The sequence below is a fragment of the Phoenix dactylifera genome, chromosome 5 (assembly GCF_009389715.1).
Source record: "Phoenix dactylifera cultivar Barhee BC4 chromosome 5, palm_55x_up_171113_PBpolish2nd_filt_p, whole genome shotgun sequence".
In the NCBI taxonomy this organism is placed as follows: Eukaryota; Viridiplantae; Streptophyta; class Magnoliopsida; order Arecales; family Arecaceae; genus Phoenix; species Phoenix dactylifera.
Window position 1 is genome coordinate 4386932 of NC_052396.1, and position 15084 is coordinate 4402015.

Below are 15084 nucleotides of genomic sequence, written 5' to 3' on the forward strand. Positions count from 1 at the left end.
CATGCAACTTAATTTTTGCAATGTTTGGATAATTTCTGGGTGTGTTCAGGAGCACCTGAACCTACACCCAAATTAAAATTAATTTCATTTTATCTTGACTAAAATGCTAATATTCAGGTTGTGGAGAACCATATATAGTACCCATGGCCAACTTACAAGCTTCTAACATTAGTTACACTAAATAGAGCCAATTTATTAAAATGCATTATTTTTGAAGTCCAAATACGTTGAAAGATAATAAACCAATAAAATGTCTAAGAAAAATTGGGAAAAAAGTAAAAAAGGGTGCCCTAAGGAAATACAGGGACACCCATTGTGCCTGTGTCGGAAATGAGTTCAAGACGGGCTCATTCCCAATGGGGAAATCAGGGCAGCCCTGTCCCCATCTGTTTCCTGTTATTCCTGTTACATAGTGACTTATAACAGTGGCCCCATTATTTAATACTGGTATAACCATAACTGGTGTTGGGTGAATCTATTATACTGTCTCGTTACTTTAAATCATGCTAGGATGTAAATTATTATTTACTTTGATGAAAGATGCAAGTTATTCAGGGAAAATTTTCATGGATACTTTTTATTTATTTCTTCATTCTATCTCAATTTGTTGCAAAATAGAAAAGTTCTGATTTCAACATATTCTGTAGTTAAAGGATGTGATTCATAATTCTTACAAGAATAATGGGTTTGATTTCAGTCTGGCTGTTCTTAAAACTGGTTACACACTTGTTGTGGTGCCTGTAGCTACAGATTTGCCAGTTTATTCCAAATCTTACATTGTACTACATAATGATATCTGATTTTTCGCAGGTGCTATTGCTGGTGTTGGTGATTTTCTTTAGCTGGGTTGACTGGTCTGGCTGATCCTTGCCCTTTGCCATCAGCTGCCAAAAAGAGGGACTTCGAGACAAGGAAAAACTTTTTTATGCGCCTATGTCTGGTCTTGGGGATCTTCTCTATGACAAGGATGCTGTTTACATAATATAAATGATCATCTTGTTCAGTTTTCGAAAGTTGATGATGAAAATGGTGCAGCAAGTAGAAGAGGTAACATATCCTATCTTTTGAAAATTTTTCATGATTCTACAGCATATTTTATTTTGCCAATGTTGTACCTTTGACCTTCCATCTGATTGCTGAGTGTTTTTTGTTTTTTTTTTGGGCTGGGGAACTAATGTTATTAGCAAAGCTGGATCGTAAAAATGTAGATGATATGTGATACTTCATACTTTCATAGAATTAGCAATATTTTCCAAATATTGTTTGTAAAGTACAATGCATTGTCAATTATCTTTGTCCTCTTCTTTTGTTATTAGTGATACCTTAATCCCCTTGAATCGGAAGCATAAGGGGGAGCAAATTCAAGTGTTGGGCTTGCATGTGAATGCCTTAAAAAATTAGGGTGCTGAAGCATCAAGGAAGCATTTATACAAATTATATTAATATTATTAAATTTTAGAAAGCTTCTTTTCTGTTTCAACATTTTGAACAAATACAGGATATGATGATTAAAAGATACAATAAGACAACGAATAGTACAGTTATTGGAATAGGATTTTCATTAATAATGTAGAGATAATGGTTAATGTATCTAGATTGAAGTACGGTGGAAACATAGTAGGCGTGGGTGTTGGAATGCGGATTTGGAGCCAGTTTTCAGCACACTGATAGAAGATTCCTGCTATTAAGAGATTTAATCATATGATATATGAAATAAGTGAATGAAGGGAATTAACAATTACAATCCCTCTAAAACTTATAAAGACATGCATTTTTTTTTAATGAATTTGGCAGAGGTAGTATGATGACCTGGTTAACGAGAAGGAACATAAGGAAAAGGTTGAGATACAACATAACCTGTAGGTAAAGGGCAAAAACGGCTGTACAAACCCTATGACAGCTTACCAGCTGAGCCAAGGCAACTACCACTAGTTTATTAGCCAAATGAAGACTATGCCCAATTTCTCAAAAATCTTTCCCAGCCTTCTTTTGTCACAGCCTGCTGACTTGTCCCAAACTTTCCACGATATTGTTAGCAGAGGAGGTTTTACCTAGCCCAAGGTTAATCCTTAAGTTGCTAGATTTTGTTGTAGTGTCATGTAAGGATATGTTGGAATGTCACACAATCTATTTAAATCATTTGCGAATAATAACAAAGGAGAAGAATAGCGATGTTGATTTACAGAAAGAGAGCGAGCACAATGCAACCAACTTGTTTTAAGGAGGTTATGACACATATCTGTGAAATTAATAGGTAGATGCTTAATCTTCCCTAGCAGTAAGTGCATTAGGATTGGAATCTGAGATCAGTTTAAAGGCCCATTCAGTAATGCAGGTATAGAAGGGCTTCACTGTAAATCATTTGGTCTTCAATCTCGAAGAATCTGAGTATTCTTGTGCAATCTCAATGTAGAAACTAGGTCTTCTGAGTTTCTCTTTAAAGTTCTGTGGATACAAATTTACTTTATTCACTCTCTAGTTTATATAATTCTGAAGAAACCTTCCTCCATTGGTGAGCAATAGCACCATGGATGTCTACACCTTGAAACTAGCCTTCCTTGTCTCACTAACTGCATGGATGCTTTTTAATGTCTAAATTTGGGATATTTGGGGTTATCCTAAAAAAACCATTTACCCCCGCACATAAGCCATACTATGGATGCTAATTTATGTGTTATCCACTTTTTGTTGATGGTATTTGATTTTGATTTGCTTTGCTTCATGAGCACTGTTTTTTTAAATAACTTATCAAGGAAAAATGCTTCAGGTCTTGCACATGCCCAAACTTCGGCATTGCAATAAAGTTGAAGTCTGGTCTAGGAAAAAAACACATTTACTCATGGTTTGCTTTAGTAATTCAAGCTGAATTATACGGATTTTATCCCTCTGTAGCTTAAATATATGGATGGCTTGGATTCTTAGAGTGCAGATGTTGGTTGGGGTTGTGGACAAGCAGATAAGCTAGAACAAAACCTGATCCATCTGGAAAATGATTTACATTGTTGGACCATATCCAGTCAGTTATTTTACATATTGGTTTGATTTTAGTTCATTCCCCTTTGATGTAATATATCCTTTTTTTGATTGTCCATTCTTCAAAATATACTTCTGTGTTGGATTGGGAGATTTACTCTGTACTCATAAGCTTGTTTACTGCTTTATCAAACTTGATCACCATTGTATTCATAGCTTGTTAGCTTCAAGCATCAACTTAGTAAATTTCACATCAGTTGTTTGTTGACAATGGAAAAAACTCTGCACTATTCTTTTAACGCATCAAGGAATTTGGTTTGGTGTTGCTTAGCTTTTCCAAGAAAGTCTTATGTACTTTCCATGGTTTATCTTTATGTCATAATCTTATTTACTGTATTTCTTACTTATGGGTCAAATGCCTCCAGGAAAGGATGTGATGTAGGCGAGGTCTGTGAAAACACTTCAGAGTACGAGATTCTCTATTGATGAGAAGTTGGAACAGAGCTTCATCAATCTGTTTAGTAGGAAACCCCCTACTACATCAGGGAATAGTGCGAAGGATAATATGTTAAACCATTTGGAAGTACTACCAGTGAAATGCAAAGTGATCAAGGACAGACTGGCATTTCAGATCAAAAGGATAATGATCACATGGATGGCACTGGAGTTGCAGAGAGGATGAAGCTGAGGATGAGGCCCAAGAAAAGAAATGAACTTGATGATCTGATGAAGATAATAATTATGCTTGGGAAAACAATCAAGAGGATGACGATCAGTATATCTTTTAATCGGGATGTGAAAGAAAATTGAATCATATTTTGTGGAAGACTAAGGAGAAAAGTTATATCACAAAATATGGTGATCATGCTGATTTAAGGTAACATATGTTTTTATCTTCATTTTCATTCAGTTGATTTGATAGCATATGCTAAACCATACTCCATAGTTGTACTTGGACCTGCTCTGTGTGTGTTGTGTGTGTGTGTGATATACAAATGTAGGTGTTAATGTACGTTTTTTTTCCTTTAAGTTACAGGTAGAGTAGAGAACCATGATATATATGTTAGCATGATAAATGTTGCAGTCCATCCTGTTTTTTCTTACCACTGCTGCACGTGATATAAATGTATGACTGTTCTTGCTTATTGATTTTGGCTTCTTTTTATATACATGTGATGCTGTATGGTTGCTGTGAGCTATATTCTATGTGTTGTATGTGATAGTCATACTCTTTAGCCTGTGTGGTTGTCTTGTTAACTGCATGATCTCACATGGAAAATTATAACTTATATGATGCTCCAGGATGTGATCTATAAGGAAAAAAATCATTGCCCTCAAAGAAGCATGGGAATTCGTTTTTATATATATGTCTTTACGCACATGTATTTTTAGCGGATTCTCCAGTTTACATAGTATGCTCATAGCACAATGATGTGTTTGTAGGAAGTTCAGTTAGTGATATTTGTTTAAGTACTTTTACCCTTAAGGCAGCAGAGAATTATCAAATTACTATCAATATTTATGCAAGTAAAGAAACATGGATGGAACCAACAAAGCCATCCATGGACAGAGAAGCATACAATAACGATATGGATGAGTGCTTTTGGTATATGTAATACCTCGAATATCTCCTCAGTGGATAATTTTGTTATGCATAAGAGTCAACTGATCCGATCTGCAACAGTGAAGACTATAAAGACTCCGTTCTGCTTGGAGAAAATGGTCCTCATAGTCTATCTGGTTTGGAACTTGCAACCTCTTATTGAGGCTGGAAGTTTGACCTCTTATGGTTGTTTGTACATGATGTAGCTTTTGGATGGAAATCATTTAGGCCCTGTTTGGGAGAGTTTTGGCAGTAGAGCTGTTGGAAGTAGAGCTGTCTGAAGTAGAGCTATTATAAAAAGTTGTTTGCTGTTTGGTAACTATATTCGTAAAGTGCTGTGGTACTTTTTTGTGTTTGGTAAAAACTGAGAAAGTACTTTATATGACAAAATTACCATAAAGACATTGCATAGTATTATCCAACAGAACATAATAAAACATAACATAAATTAATACATAAATATACGATATAGTATAAATTATTGTAATATAAAATAATATTATGTAATATAGCATAATAGTAATATAATTATTAGAGTAAATTAATATTTGTAATATAACATAATATTAAATTATTTAACATAACATATTAAGTATTATGATATAATGTAATATATATTATATTTATAGTAATATAATAATAAAAGTATAAAATATTATAATTATAGTATAATTTATCATAATATAACATAATATTAAATTATTTAAAATAACATATTAATTATTATAATGTAATTAATATATATAATATTATAGTATAATACAATAATAAAGGTATAAAATATTATAATTATTAGTATAAATGAGCTACCTTTCCATCCAGCACAAACAAAAGTGAAACGCATGTCAAAATCACAACAAATACCTTTTCTAAAATGTGGTTCAAGAATGCATACAAAATTGAAAAAAAAATACCTTTTCTTACGGAAAGGAGTCTGATGCTAGGTTCTGCTCCAGCAGATTTTTAGTTTATAAAGGACAAACTATTAATTTATTATATTTTAAATGGGGCATTTTTGTCAAAAATACAGCTTTCCGAAAAAAGCTGAAACAGCTTCCTTCCAAAAGCTCCAAGTGGAGCTTCTCCCAAAGCTGTTTTCAGCTTCCCGCAAAAGCGAAACAGCTTTTTGAAAAATTTACCAAACACAGTTTTCATCTAAAAGTACTTTTGGAGGGCCAGAAAGTACTTTTTGGCCCTCCAAAAGCTCCCCCAAAAGGGCCTTAGAATTTATCAAGGGTACAATCATGTTGGTATGTTCCCAAAATGTCTCGGTTAAATTCAATTAATTTGGTCGATGTTGACATACAAATGCTTATTACCCTTGAGGGTCATTATTTCCTTTCGCTTCAGTTGGTAAGAGAGCTTACCTTTTGGTACAGGTGGGCTTCTTGGAAGCATTTACAGCTAAGAAGGTTAGAAGTATTTAGGTATTATGGGGTTTTAAGAAGCTTAAAAGATAATATTTCAATGTTTTATAATTTTACTTAATGCAAAAATTTATCAAAACATGAGAAAAATATATACTGATGTTATTTTTTCAGAAAAAAAGTATTTTAAATTAGCAAGATTTTGTTACAATTTCACATTAGACAATATATATTTAAATAATGTCTATAATTTTTCTTTTGTTAGTTTTCTAACTTCTCCAAACTACTTCATTTTTTTCTTTGGGGGGGGGGGGGGGTTGGTGGGCGGGATCTTTTGTTATAGTGCTATTAAAGCTTTTCCAGGTTAGGTCTCCAGAACTGTAGCCTAAGCCACCAAAACCACCAACTTTGCTGAAATCTTCCGTTTTGACCTGGTACCGGAATTCATTTTAAATATTGGGTTGATGAGTAGCTGGTACTTGTAGCACCTTCTGGTTTAATCTGTGCTCTATAGTAGATTCTGTGTTTATTCAATAAATCTCTGATGCTTTATTCTCGTAAACTCTTGTATTTAAGTGCAAAATATAGATCATTTGCAAATTTCTTCGCTAGAGCCATAACATAATCCACTTCCCATATATGCTAGATGGATTCTCTGTTTTTGATGCACCATGAGTTCGTGAATGTTAAAATACTTTCAGTTTCATATTGATTTATCTGTAGTACCTGCATCATTTGAGCCACATCCGTATTCATGTGTTTCAGGACATCCATGGCTTATTTTAGTTGTATGTTTTGCTCTATTGTCCTCATTTAATAAGTTTTTAGATGCCTGATTATAATATTAATGGTCATCTTGTTTATGGATGGGAGATATATTTGAAATTGTAATGCTGCTACGGTTACTCGTATGGTTATTGAATTGGAATTGGACTCTTCAACCATGTTCATATAAGGTATACAGAAAATTCATTTAAAAGGTGATCCGTGGTGTCCTAAGAACTTGGGGTTTTAGGATAAATGGCCTCTGCTGTCTGCACATCCTACTTCTCCTGTCCCCCACTGGCTCAGCTAATCAAAGGTTTCATATAACATTTCCAATTTGTGCGTATCATTTGTGTTTGACAGCCAGATATTTGAACAACCTTAGCTGTACTTTTATATGTTTATAATGATCCAACAGTTGCTCAATTCCCGGTAACCTTAAGAGCCAATCTTAGCCTAGTTACTAGAATGACAGTTCATTTCTGGTCAGTACATATACTGATGCTATCAGTACCATGAGATAAAAACCAAAACTGCATGCATTACATTGCATATCTGCCTTATCTTCCCTCTTTGCCAGGCTGCTGTACTTTGATTGAAAGCCAATTTCTTAAAAGCATGTCATCTGAGTTGTGTGATTTATCTTTTAAAAGCACTATTGTTGTCAATTTGTCAGGGTGGAATTTGTATCTGATTGTGTATTTTGACTCCTCTAGCCACCTCTTGATATCCTCATCTGCATGACTTGACTTCAAATATTCAATTATAGTTGGACTATGAATACATACTTCTAAGGTCCTTTTGGATTCATTTGTAATATTGATTATTCTGCTTTTGATGCTCTAGACTCTCAAATCCTCCTGTTTCTGGTGTCCAGGATTCTGAGGAAGATGATACAGATGATCATTTAGCTGATGGTTCAGAATCATCAGGAGACAGTGGGGATGACCTAGATTCAGGTGGTTTTCCGCTGTCTTTTTCTGTTTTGCAATGGATTGTGGTATATACAATAGCGTTCTTTCAATTACAAAGAGATGCGCCTTCCATAATTCCTTATGGCTATTTGTTTGCACATTGATTTTTTTTAATGGCAATTCTGCATCTGGATATAGGTATAACACATTGCATGACAGAAATTTGAGATCAGTTGAAAATTCTTTGAAAATGTTCTTTAATTTATCTAAATGTTCAATCAAATTGTAAATATCCAATTATTATGAGAAGTTGGAAACACTTAAGTTTCTTTGGCATTCACATTGCAGATATGGAGACAGACAATGCTTCAAAATGGAAAGAGTCCTTGATCCAGAGAACATTGTTGAGACAAAATGTCAATCTGATGCAACTTGTATATGGGCAATCTGCATCTAAGTCAACAACCAGCATGCGAGAAGCTCATGACAGTAGTGACAGTGATGGTGGTTCTGATGAAGATTTCTTCAAGCCAAAAGGGGAGAGAGAAAAGGTATAATTCATGGGCTTTCTATGAATCATTTGTTGTCTTGTCAGAAGTCTTCTTGTGTTTACGTGCTATTTGCAGTTGCTGCTTACAAAAAATCCTGGTAGATCTTGATTATAAGAACTCTTCTTTCCATCTTGTGAAGAAAATGTTCAATTTTTCTGATTCAAAATAATGATATTCTTATACATGTGCTGCAGAAATTGAATGATAAATTAGGTCATGATGACATTAATGCCGAAGACTGCTCTAAATTCATCAGTGTACAACTCAAAGACTGGTCTGATGAAGATCTTACCAGAAGTATCCGTGATCGATTTGTCACGGAGACTGGTCCAAGGCTGCTAGAAGGGGTCAGGCAACAGACAATGATGATGATGGAGGAGATGATGAACCTGTTTATGGCGATTTTGAAGATTTAGAAACTGGAGAGGTGTACAGGAATGAGTCAGCAGATAATTTTTGAGGGGAATGGAAACATTCCCAAGAGAGATGATCCGGAAGTGAAAGGAGCGGAGGATTAAGAAGCCTTGCTCTTCGTGCAAAGTTTGATGCTCAATATCCTTCAACTGTTTTTTTTTTATTTGCTGGCTATTTTCTTTAGATCATGAAATATAAAATAAACTGCAATGACGTGACCATCCGCTTTCAATAGTTGTAGTCTTGTAGGCATTTTACTTGAAGTTCTGCTCATCAACCTTCTGACTGGCTCAAAAAAATGTCATTTATGTTCAATGTTTTTATTTTTACTTATGCTGTTACTTCTACACAATGCTACTTTTTGTGTATGTGTGTGGAAGTGTTTTGTTATTCATGGACCTTAACTATGACTACATATGATGGATCTGAGCTGTCTGATGAGGAAGATCCATGAATCAACAGAGAAGAAGTTCAACCGACATCAAACCAATGATGGTGGTGGATATTTAGACAAAGTATGCCTGCCTTGTTTTAATACCAGTATCTGACATTTAACTGCATGCATGGCATGCGACAACTGATATTTGGCTTTTGCAGTTGAAAGAGGAGGTTGAACTCCGCAGACAAATGAACATATCTGAACTAAATGATCTGGATGAGGCTACTCGAATAGAAGTTGAGGGCTTCAAAGCTGGCACTTATTTGAGATTAGAAATTCATGATGTTCCATATGAGATGATTGAATATTTTGATCCCTGCCATCCTATTCTTCTTGGAGGCGTTGGTCTTGGGGAGGAAAATGTTGGATGTATGCAGGTCAGTATGTGCCTTGAAGTTGTTTCTCTGACAAAATATTGCTTTGGCTAGGCTGTGCTTGACATCATCACCAGTTTTTTGGTTTTTATTTATTGCTTCTATTTATGGTTATTTAGATTCTGTTTTCAATATTTTGGAAATAGCAGTTGTAGTTATTTTCATTTTTTAAAATCTGAAAAATAAAATTTCTTTTATTGTTGATAATGGTTGTAATTATAATGACACGAGTATTGATGATGGGGGAATGTTTTCTTTTGGGGGGTTTTTCGTTGGTAATGGAGGGATCTGTGTGATGGATAGTGGCTACCGTAGAGATTGCATTGAAGGGGCGGTTGTGGCAGCACCAGAAATCATGGTTCATAGTCTTTGTATTGGACTGCGTACCGTAGGAGATTGGTACTGTACCAGTACTATACCGTACCTTACCGAACTATATCGATCCACCAAAGAATATATTTTTATTTTTTTCAAGGTTTTTAGGGTTTCTTTATTTAGTATTGAGTGGAAAATAGGGTTTTTGTTAGTTCATTTTCGATGTTCCCATGTAAAATACTTTAAAATTTTTATATAACATGCCTAAAGCATGTGAATTTGTTTTCCCCATATTTTTTTCAATTTCTATCCGTGTATGTGATGTAACATAAAAAATAGAATAGAAGAGAGAAATGCCTAGATCGGGAGTAGCTAGAATAGCTCACTCTTCCACTCTTCCTCTTTCTCCTCTCCTTCTCTTCTTTATCTCTGACCTTGAAATGGAGGGAGAAAAGGATGCTTGAACCCTTTCTCCCTCAATTATTGTGACATCGAACTATTACAAAGCTCTTACAGGGCTGAACCCATGCTTAGAATCGAGTGTTCTAGGTGGTTCAGTCTGGTAAGGGCCGCTTGCCCCGGTTCGGCGAAAACTCAATACCTAGATCGATAATGCCGAATTGGGTTTGTGTTACAATATTGCGTTTCTTGGTGGCAATGTTGGAGCCAACAAAGGTGGTAGTGGTGGGGGTAGTAACCATTGTTGGTAGCAGTTGTGGTGTGGTTGGTGGTAGTGGTAGAAATCAATTGGTGGAGGGGTGGTGATGGAGTAGGTGGTGGTCGTGGTTGAAGTTGAGCTAGATGCAAGGTGTTGTAATAGCCTATTTTGGTCCTCAAATTTTTCCCACTCACCTTGAAGTCGATCAGAATATTCTGAATCCTTCAAACAAACCCTTATTTGTGTTGAAATACCACATGTAGTTGATGAAATCATAAGGTAGATTAAATGTAGGAGACTTATACTTTGCAGTAAGAAACTATTAGCTAGTATTGTACTACTTCGAATTCTAATGATGATGCACTATTATCAGATAAAGTGGCTGGAAACTTCTATCTGGAGTATCACTGCATCAGAATTCCTTTGGAGACTTATCTGCATGCTAAATGCATCCTTACTCTAAAACATTTTGAGGTCTATATCTGTGCACCCTTAGCCGAATCCACTCCTGCACTTGTTTCCCAATCAACATTCGGTTAACTAAAAGAAAAGATTTGAATGTATCTAGTATCTTCATGCAACAGATCAATCCTAGATCCTTATGGAAGATCATCCCTGATTTTTTGGATGCATGTGCTAAGAGATTGGTGCATAATTGATGATGGATGACCGATGGTGGGAGACTGGATGGTGATGACTTTGAGTGATTGAATGCCGTTTTCCAATTTTTTATATGATATCTTCTATTTATGTGAAAGTGTCATCCTACACACGCACACATATTTATATTGACTAAGTTAAGAAAAAATTTAATTACAGTTAGGAAGAAACAGCAATTTTTTTAAAAGTGTTCTTGTTTCACATGCTTTTATGCACATAGAAGTGTTTAGTGAAAAGGTGGGTGGAGATACAACCTTTGGTCTTTCAATATGGATAATATGAGGGGCTATCAATTCTATTTTTTTTGGGTCCTTAACAAATCTAACCATATTTTCTTATATATGTTCAAATTGAAAACTGAAACTGGAATCAAAATCTTTGAGGTCTAGTGATAATCTATTTGATGAATTCTTTTTTTTGTAAAATTTGTTTTGGATTAAGGTTGAGGGATATGTAACTAATTTGAGGTTGATGAGTTATATGTGTGTTTTCTTTTTAAATGCTAAAATATGATATCTTTCATAAATTATTATTTATTGGAAAATTATAAGAACTTTCAATTAGGTGTAAATGCATATAAGTTGAAATGGCAAATGAAGGGTTGGAGGTTTTGGCCTATAATATAATGCTTAAAATACTAAAATTTGAGGCTTTAGGAAAAAGGTGGCCCAATGCACAAGGCTCTTGCCATTGCGGGATATGAGGATGGTTAGATGTACGCAACCTCACCCTCACGTCCGGAGAGGCTATTTTCGTGTTTCAAACCCATGATACCTAGGTCATAATGGAGCAACCTTACTATTGTGTGAAGGCTCATAAAATTTGAAGCTAGTTATTATATATTAGTGTATTTTGTGAAAGGACCTTTTCCGAAAAGGTATGAACATAGATGAAGTGGCATATGAAGATAGTGACTTACGAAGGTCTGGAAACCTGATCTAGCTTAACAAGGGGTAGATTCAAAATGCTAGTTAGTTCATGCTTAGATTATTATTGGGTTTTTTATCAAGCATTTCCCTTTGAACAGATCTGTTTGGCTGGGTAGCTTCTCTCACTCATAGGCATATACATATACATATACATATACACACGCATATATATACATATAAATACATATATTTGTGCACTTAAGGTATCTAATTTTCACGAACACTGTTCTCTTTCAGTGAAACCTACTAACTATCACATCAACCCTCCTTGTCAAGAAGTATATAAAACTATAGAACCATCCTCCTTTGGTAAGTTCAAAACCAGTTATTGTTGTTACTGCTTTTGCTTGTTCATTTTCCAATAATCAGCATTCCCTGAATTCTTACAGTGTATAATGAAGAATCAATCTTGTTGACATGTTCTGTGGATGAAATCATAAAGTCTAGATATCTCATGTTTGTCACACTATCTGGCCTCTTATGGAGATTCTATTGTGTCCTTCTCTAGAAGTTAAAACTCTAGTATATAAGATCTTTTCCTATTGTAATTCAGGATAAATTTTTATACAATTAAATGTTAAATGTGATGGTTTATGCTATTCTCTATGATGCTTGTTTGCTTTGAGTAATTTCCTTTCAATGATTGATATGCTTTAATACTGATACTCTGTTCTTTTCTGTAGGCTCAATTGAAGCGCCACAGATGGCATAAGAAAGTACTCAAGACTAGAGACCCACTTATTGTTTCAGTAGGTTGGAGGCGGTACCAAACAGTTCCCATATATGCCATCGAGGATCGAAATGGACGGTATCGCATGCTCAAGTATACTCCAGAGCATATGCATTGCTTTGCAATGTTTTGGGGGCCTCTTGCACCTCCTAAAACTGGAATACTTGCTGTTCAGAACTTGTCAAACAATCAAGTAAGATTCTTTTAGAAAGAGAAATAATTTTTTTTATTACTTATCATTAGCTAAACAATAGTCACCTATCCTATTTTATAATACTATTACAATAGGAAAACGTTGTTAATTTGGGGTATATATTACCCATTAGTTTTGACCAGACTCAGCAGAGAGATACCATTTAATTTCTAACTTCTTAAAGCATCAGTTTATCTGTTCAGTTCATTCACTTGTACTCTTATCTTTTTATTTTTTTTGGACTTACTGCATATTAGTCCACAATCTCTCGTATTTGCTATTAGTTCCTGTGAGCTTCCTATATACATTTTAATCCCTGCAATCTTATAACTCTTTCCTTTGCATATAAGTCCCTCGGGTTAACTATACCAGACCTGAACCAAATATCCTTTTTTATTTCCCTAATTGTGTTAGTTTACTAACAGATTTGGTTTAATGACTGTTTTTGCCCTTATAAGAGAGTGCAATGAACCTTGAACTCTTAGACTCCTCTCCACGTGGGAGAAGACGGGAGAACGAAACACTTAGCAAAAGAATCTAGGTTCCCCTTTTCACTTTGGCCGTCTCTAAGCCCCCCCCCCCCCCCCCCAAAAAAAAAAAAAAACTCATTTCCAACTCTAGTAGCTGATGCGGATGGAGAAGATTGTATGGATTAATATGCAAAAATGAAGTATGCAAAAAATCCTTTTTTTTGGAAAAAAAACTACTATTTGCAAGAACAAAAGCATTTTCCACTGGGTATCCTGAGATCAAAGCATTTAAGTCATTTCAATAGGTGATAAGACATTGCTTTTCATTTCTTTTTCTTTTTATTTTTATGTGCAGGATGGTAACAACTAATCTTTCTAGCCAGACCACAACTAGGTTCCATTTGGCATCATGCTACTGTACATATCATCCATACTCTCCATATAATAATTTAGACATGTTTCTGTTCAATTTGATGAATCTAACCTCCTGGACCCTGAGGTTCTCAGAGGCAGGTTACCTAACTACACAAATAGGTGAATGCTTGAGTACCCACTATGATTTTTTACTTTCTACTCAGTCATATATATATATATTCTCAAAAGTTACTTAAAGACCATATTCACATTGCTCCTTCCTCTCTAGATTTTTCCATTAATTGTTCAGGTCGAGAGGTAGCATTGAATCTTGACCATCTAGCCAAGATGCCATGTTTGACAGTGGAGGGAACTTGTCTCTTATCTGTTCTATATAACTGTTGAAGAACAAGGCGATTGATTTATATGTTTTTGTATATGATTTCTATAGGAAAAGGAAAGGGTTAGCTTCTTTATTTTTTTAGATCTTAGAAAGCCAAATTTTTATGTTTCTTTAGTGGAATAAAAATTTCCTTGGACCACTTTCTGAACTTTCATATATTTTGTTCAGAAATATATAATCATGCTCATTACATTTGTGTATTTATCCAACACATTTTGCAAATCAAAAGCACCTAAAGGCCAAGCTATTTTATGATATTTCCCTATTTTTGTTCTGTGTTTTGTATCTCGGCAGCCATGGCAGTTAATAATTTGAATTTTCTATATTTTATTTTGAAGTTCCATCAACCTTTATCTGTGTACAACGTTGTCAAATTGCTTAGGTAGTCCTAGGTGGTGACGCTTTTGGAGGCCTAGGCAGAGTACCTAGGTGGTCCAGCAGGTTCTAGAGTAAAAAAAAAAATTCTTAGATTTTTACTAAAGTATATGTTCTCATATATAGTAATCTATAATTCATAAAGAAGTTTTGATTTAATTAGTTGGGTTTTGCTTAAGTACTTAAACCATCTTAGAAATATAACGTATTGAAGCATTAGCATCAAAGGAAACACTTAATTAATGGACTAAGCTTCTTTTTCTGATGGTGGAAATACCTTTTTTCTTAAGAACTAATTTGTTAAAAAAAAATTATTGCTAAAAGTAAATGAATAAGGTCCCTCCAAGATAAAGGCAGCTCTCTTAGGTGGCTAGGCGCCTACTTAGGCACCAGCTTAGGTGCTTAGTGGCTGCCTTGCCTAAAGGTCTGCAAAGCAGCAAGCACCCATGCAGTTGGGTTCTCCAAATGCTCTGACAATCTTGACTTTGTAGCATACCGAGGGGCATATCACTGCTGTTATCTTACAATATGATGGTATGCACCATTAGTCAAGTCCTTGATGTATACACTAATTTTGTGTAAAAAATTTAAATATTT

The 15084-nt window shown here is 34.9% G+C and overlaps 1 protein-coding gene across 1 annotated transcript in view; it reads left to right on the forward strand.

Annotated features, from left to right (window-relative positions):
• LOC103711632 (ribosome biogenesis protein BMS1 homolog) overlaps positions 1 to 15084 on the forward strand; it is a 31956-nt gene that overhangs the window by 11961 nt on the left and 4911 nt on the right. The window contains 13 exon segments of the mRNA XM_039126968.1: positions 843 to 893; positions 896 to 976; positions 979 to 1047; positions 1834 to 1839; positions 3399 to 3648; positions 7555 to 7667; positions 7971 to 8173; positions 8368 to 8488; positions 8491 to 8725; positions 9002 to 9032; positions 9034 to 9102; positions 9185 to 9403; positions 12646 to 12885. Of these exon segments, the coding sequence (XP_038982896.1) occupies positions 843 to 893; positions 896 to 976; positions 979 to 1047; positions 1834 to 1839; positions 3399 to 3648; positions 7555 to 7667; positions 7971 to 8173; positions 8368 to 8488; positions 8491 to 8725; positions 9002 to 9032; positions 9034 to 9102; positions 9185 to 9403; positions 12646 to 12885 (1688 nt within the window).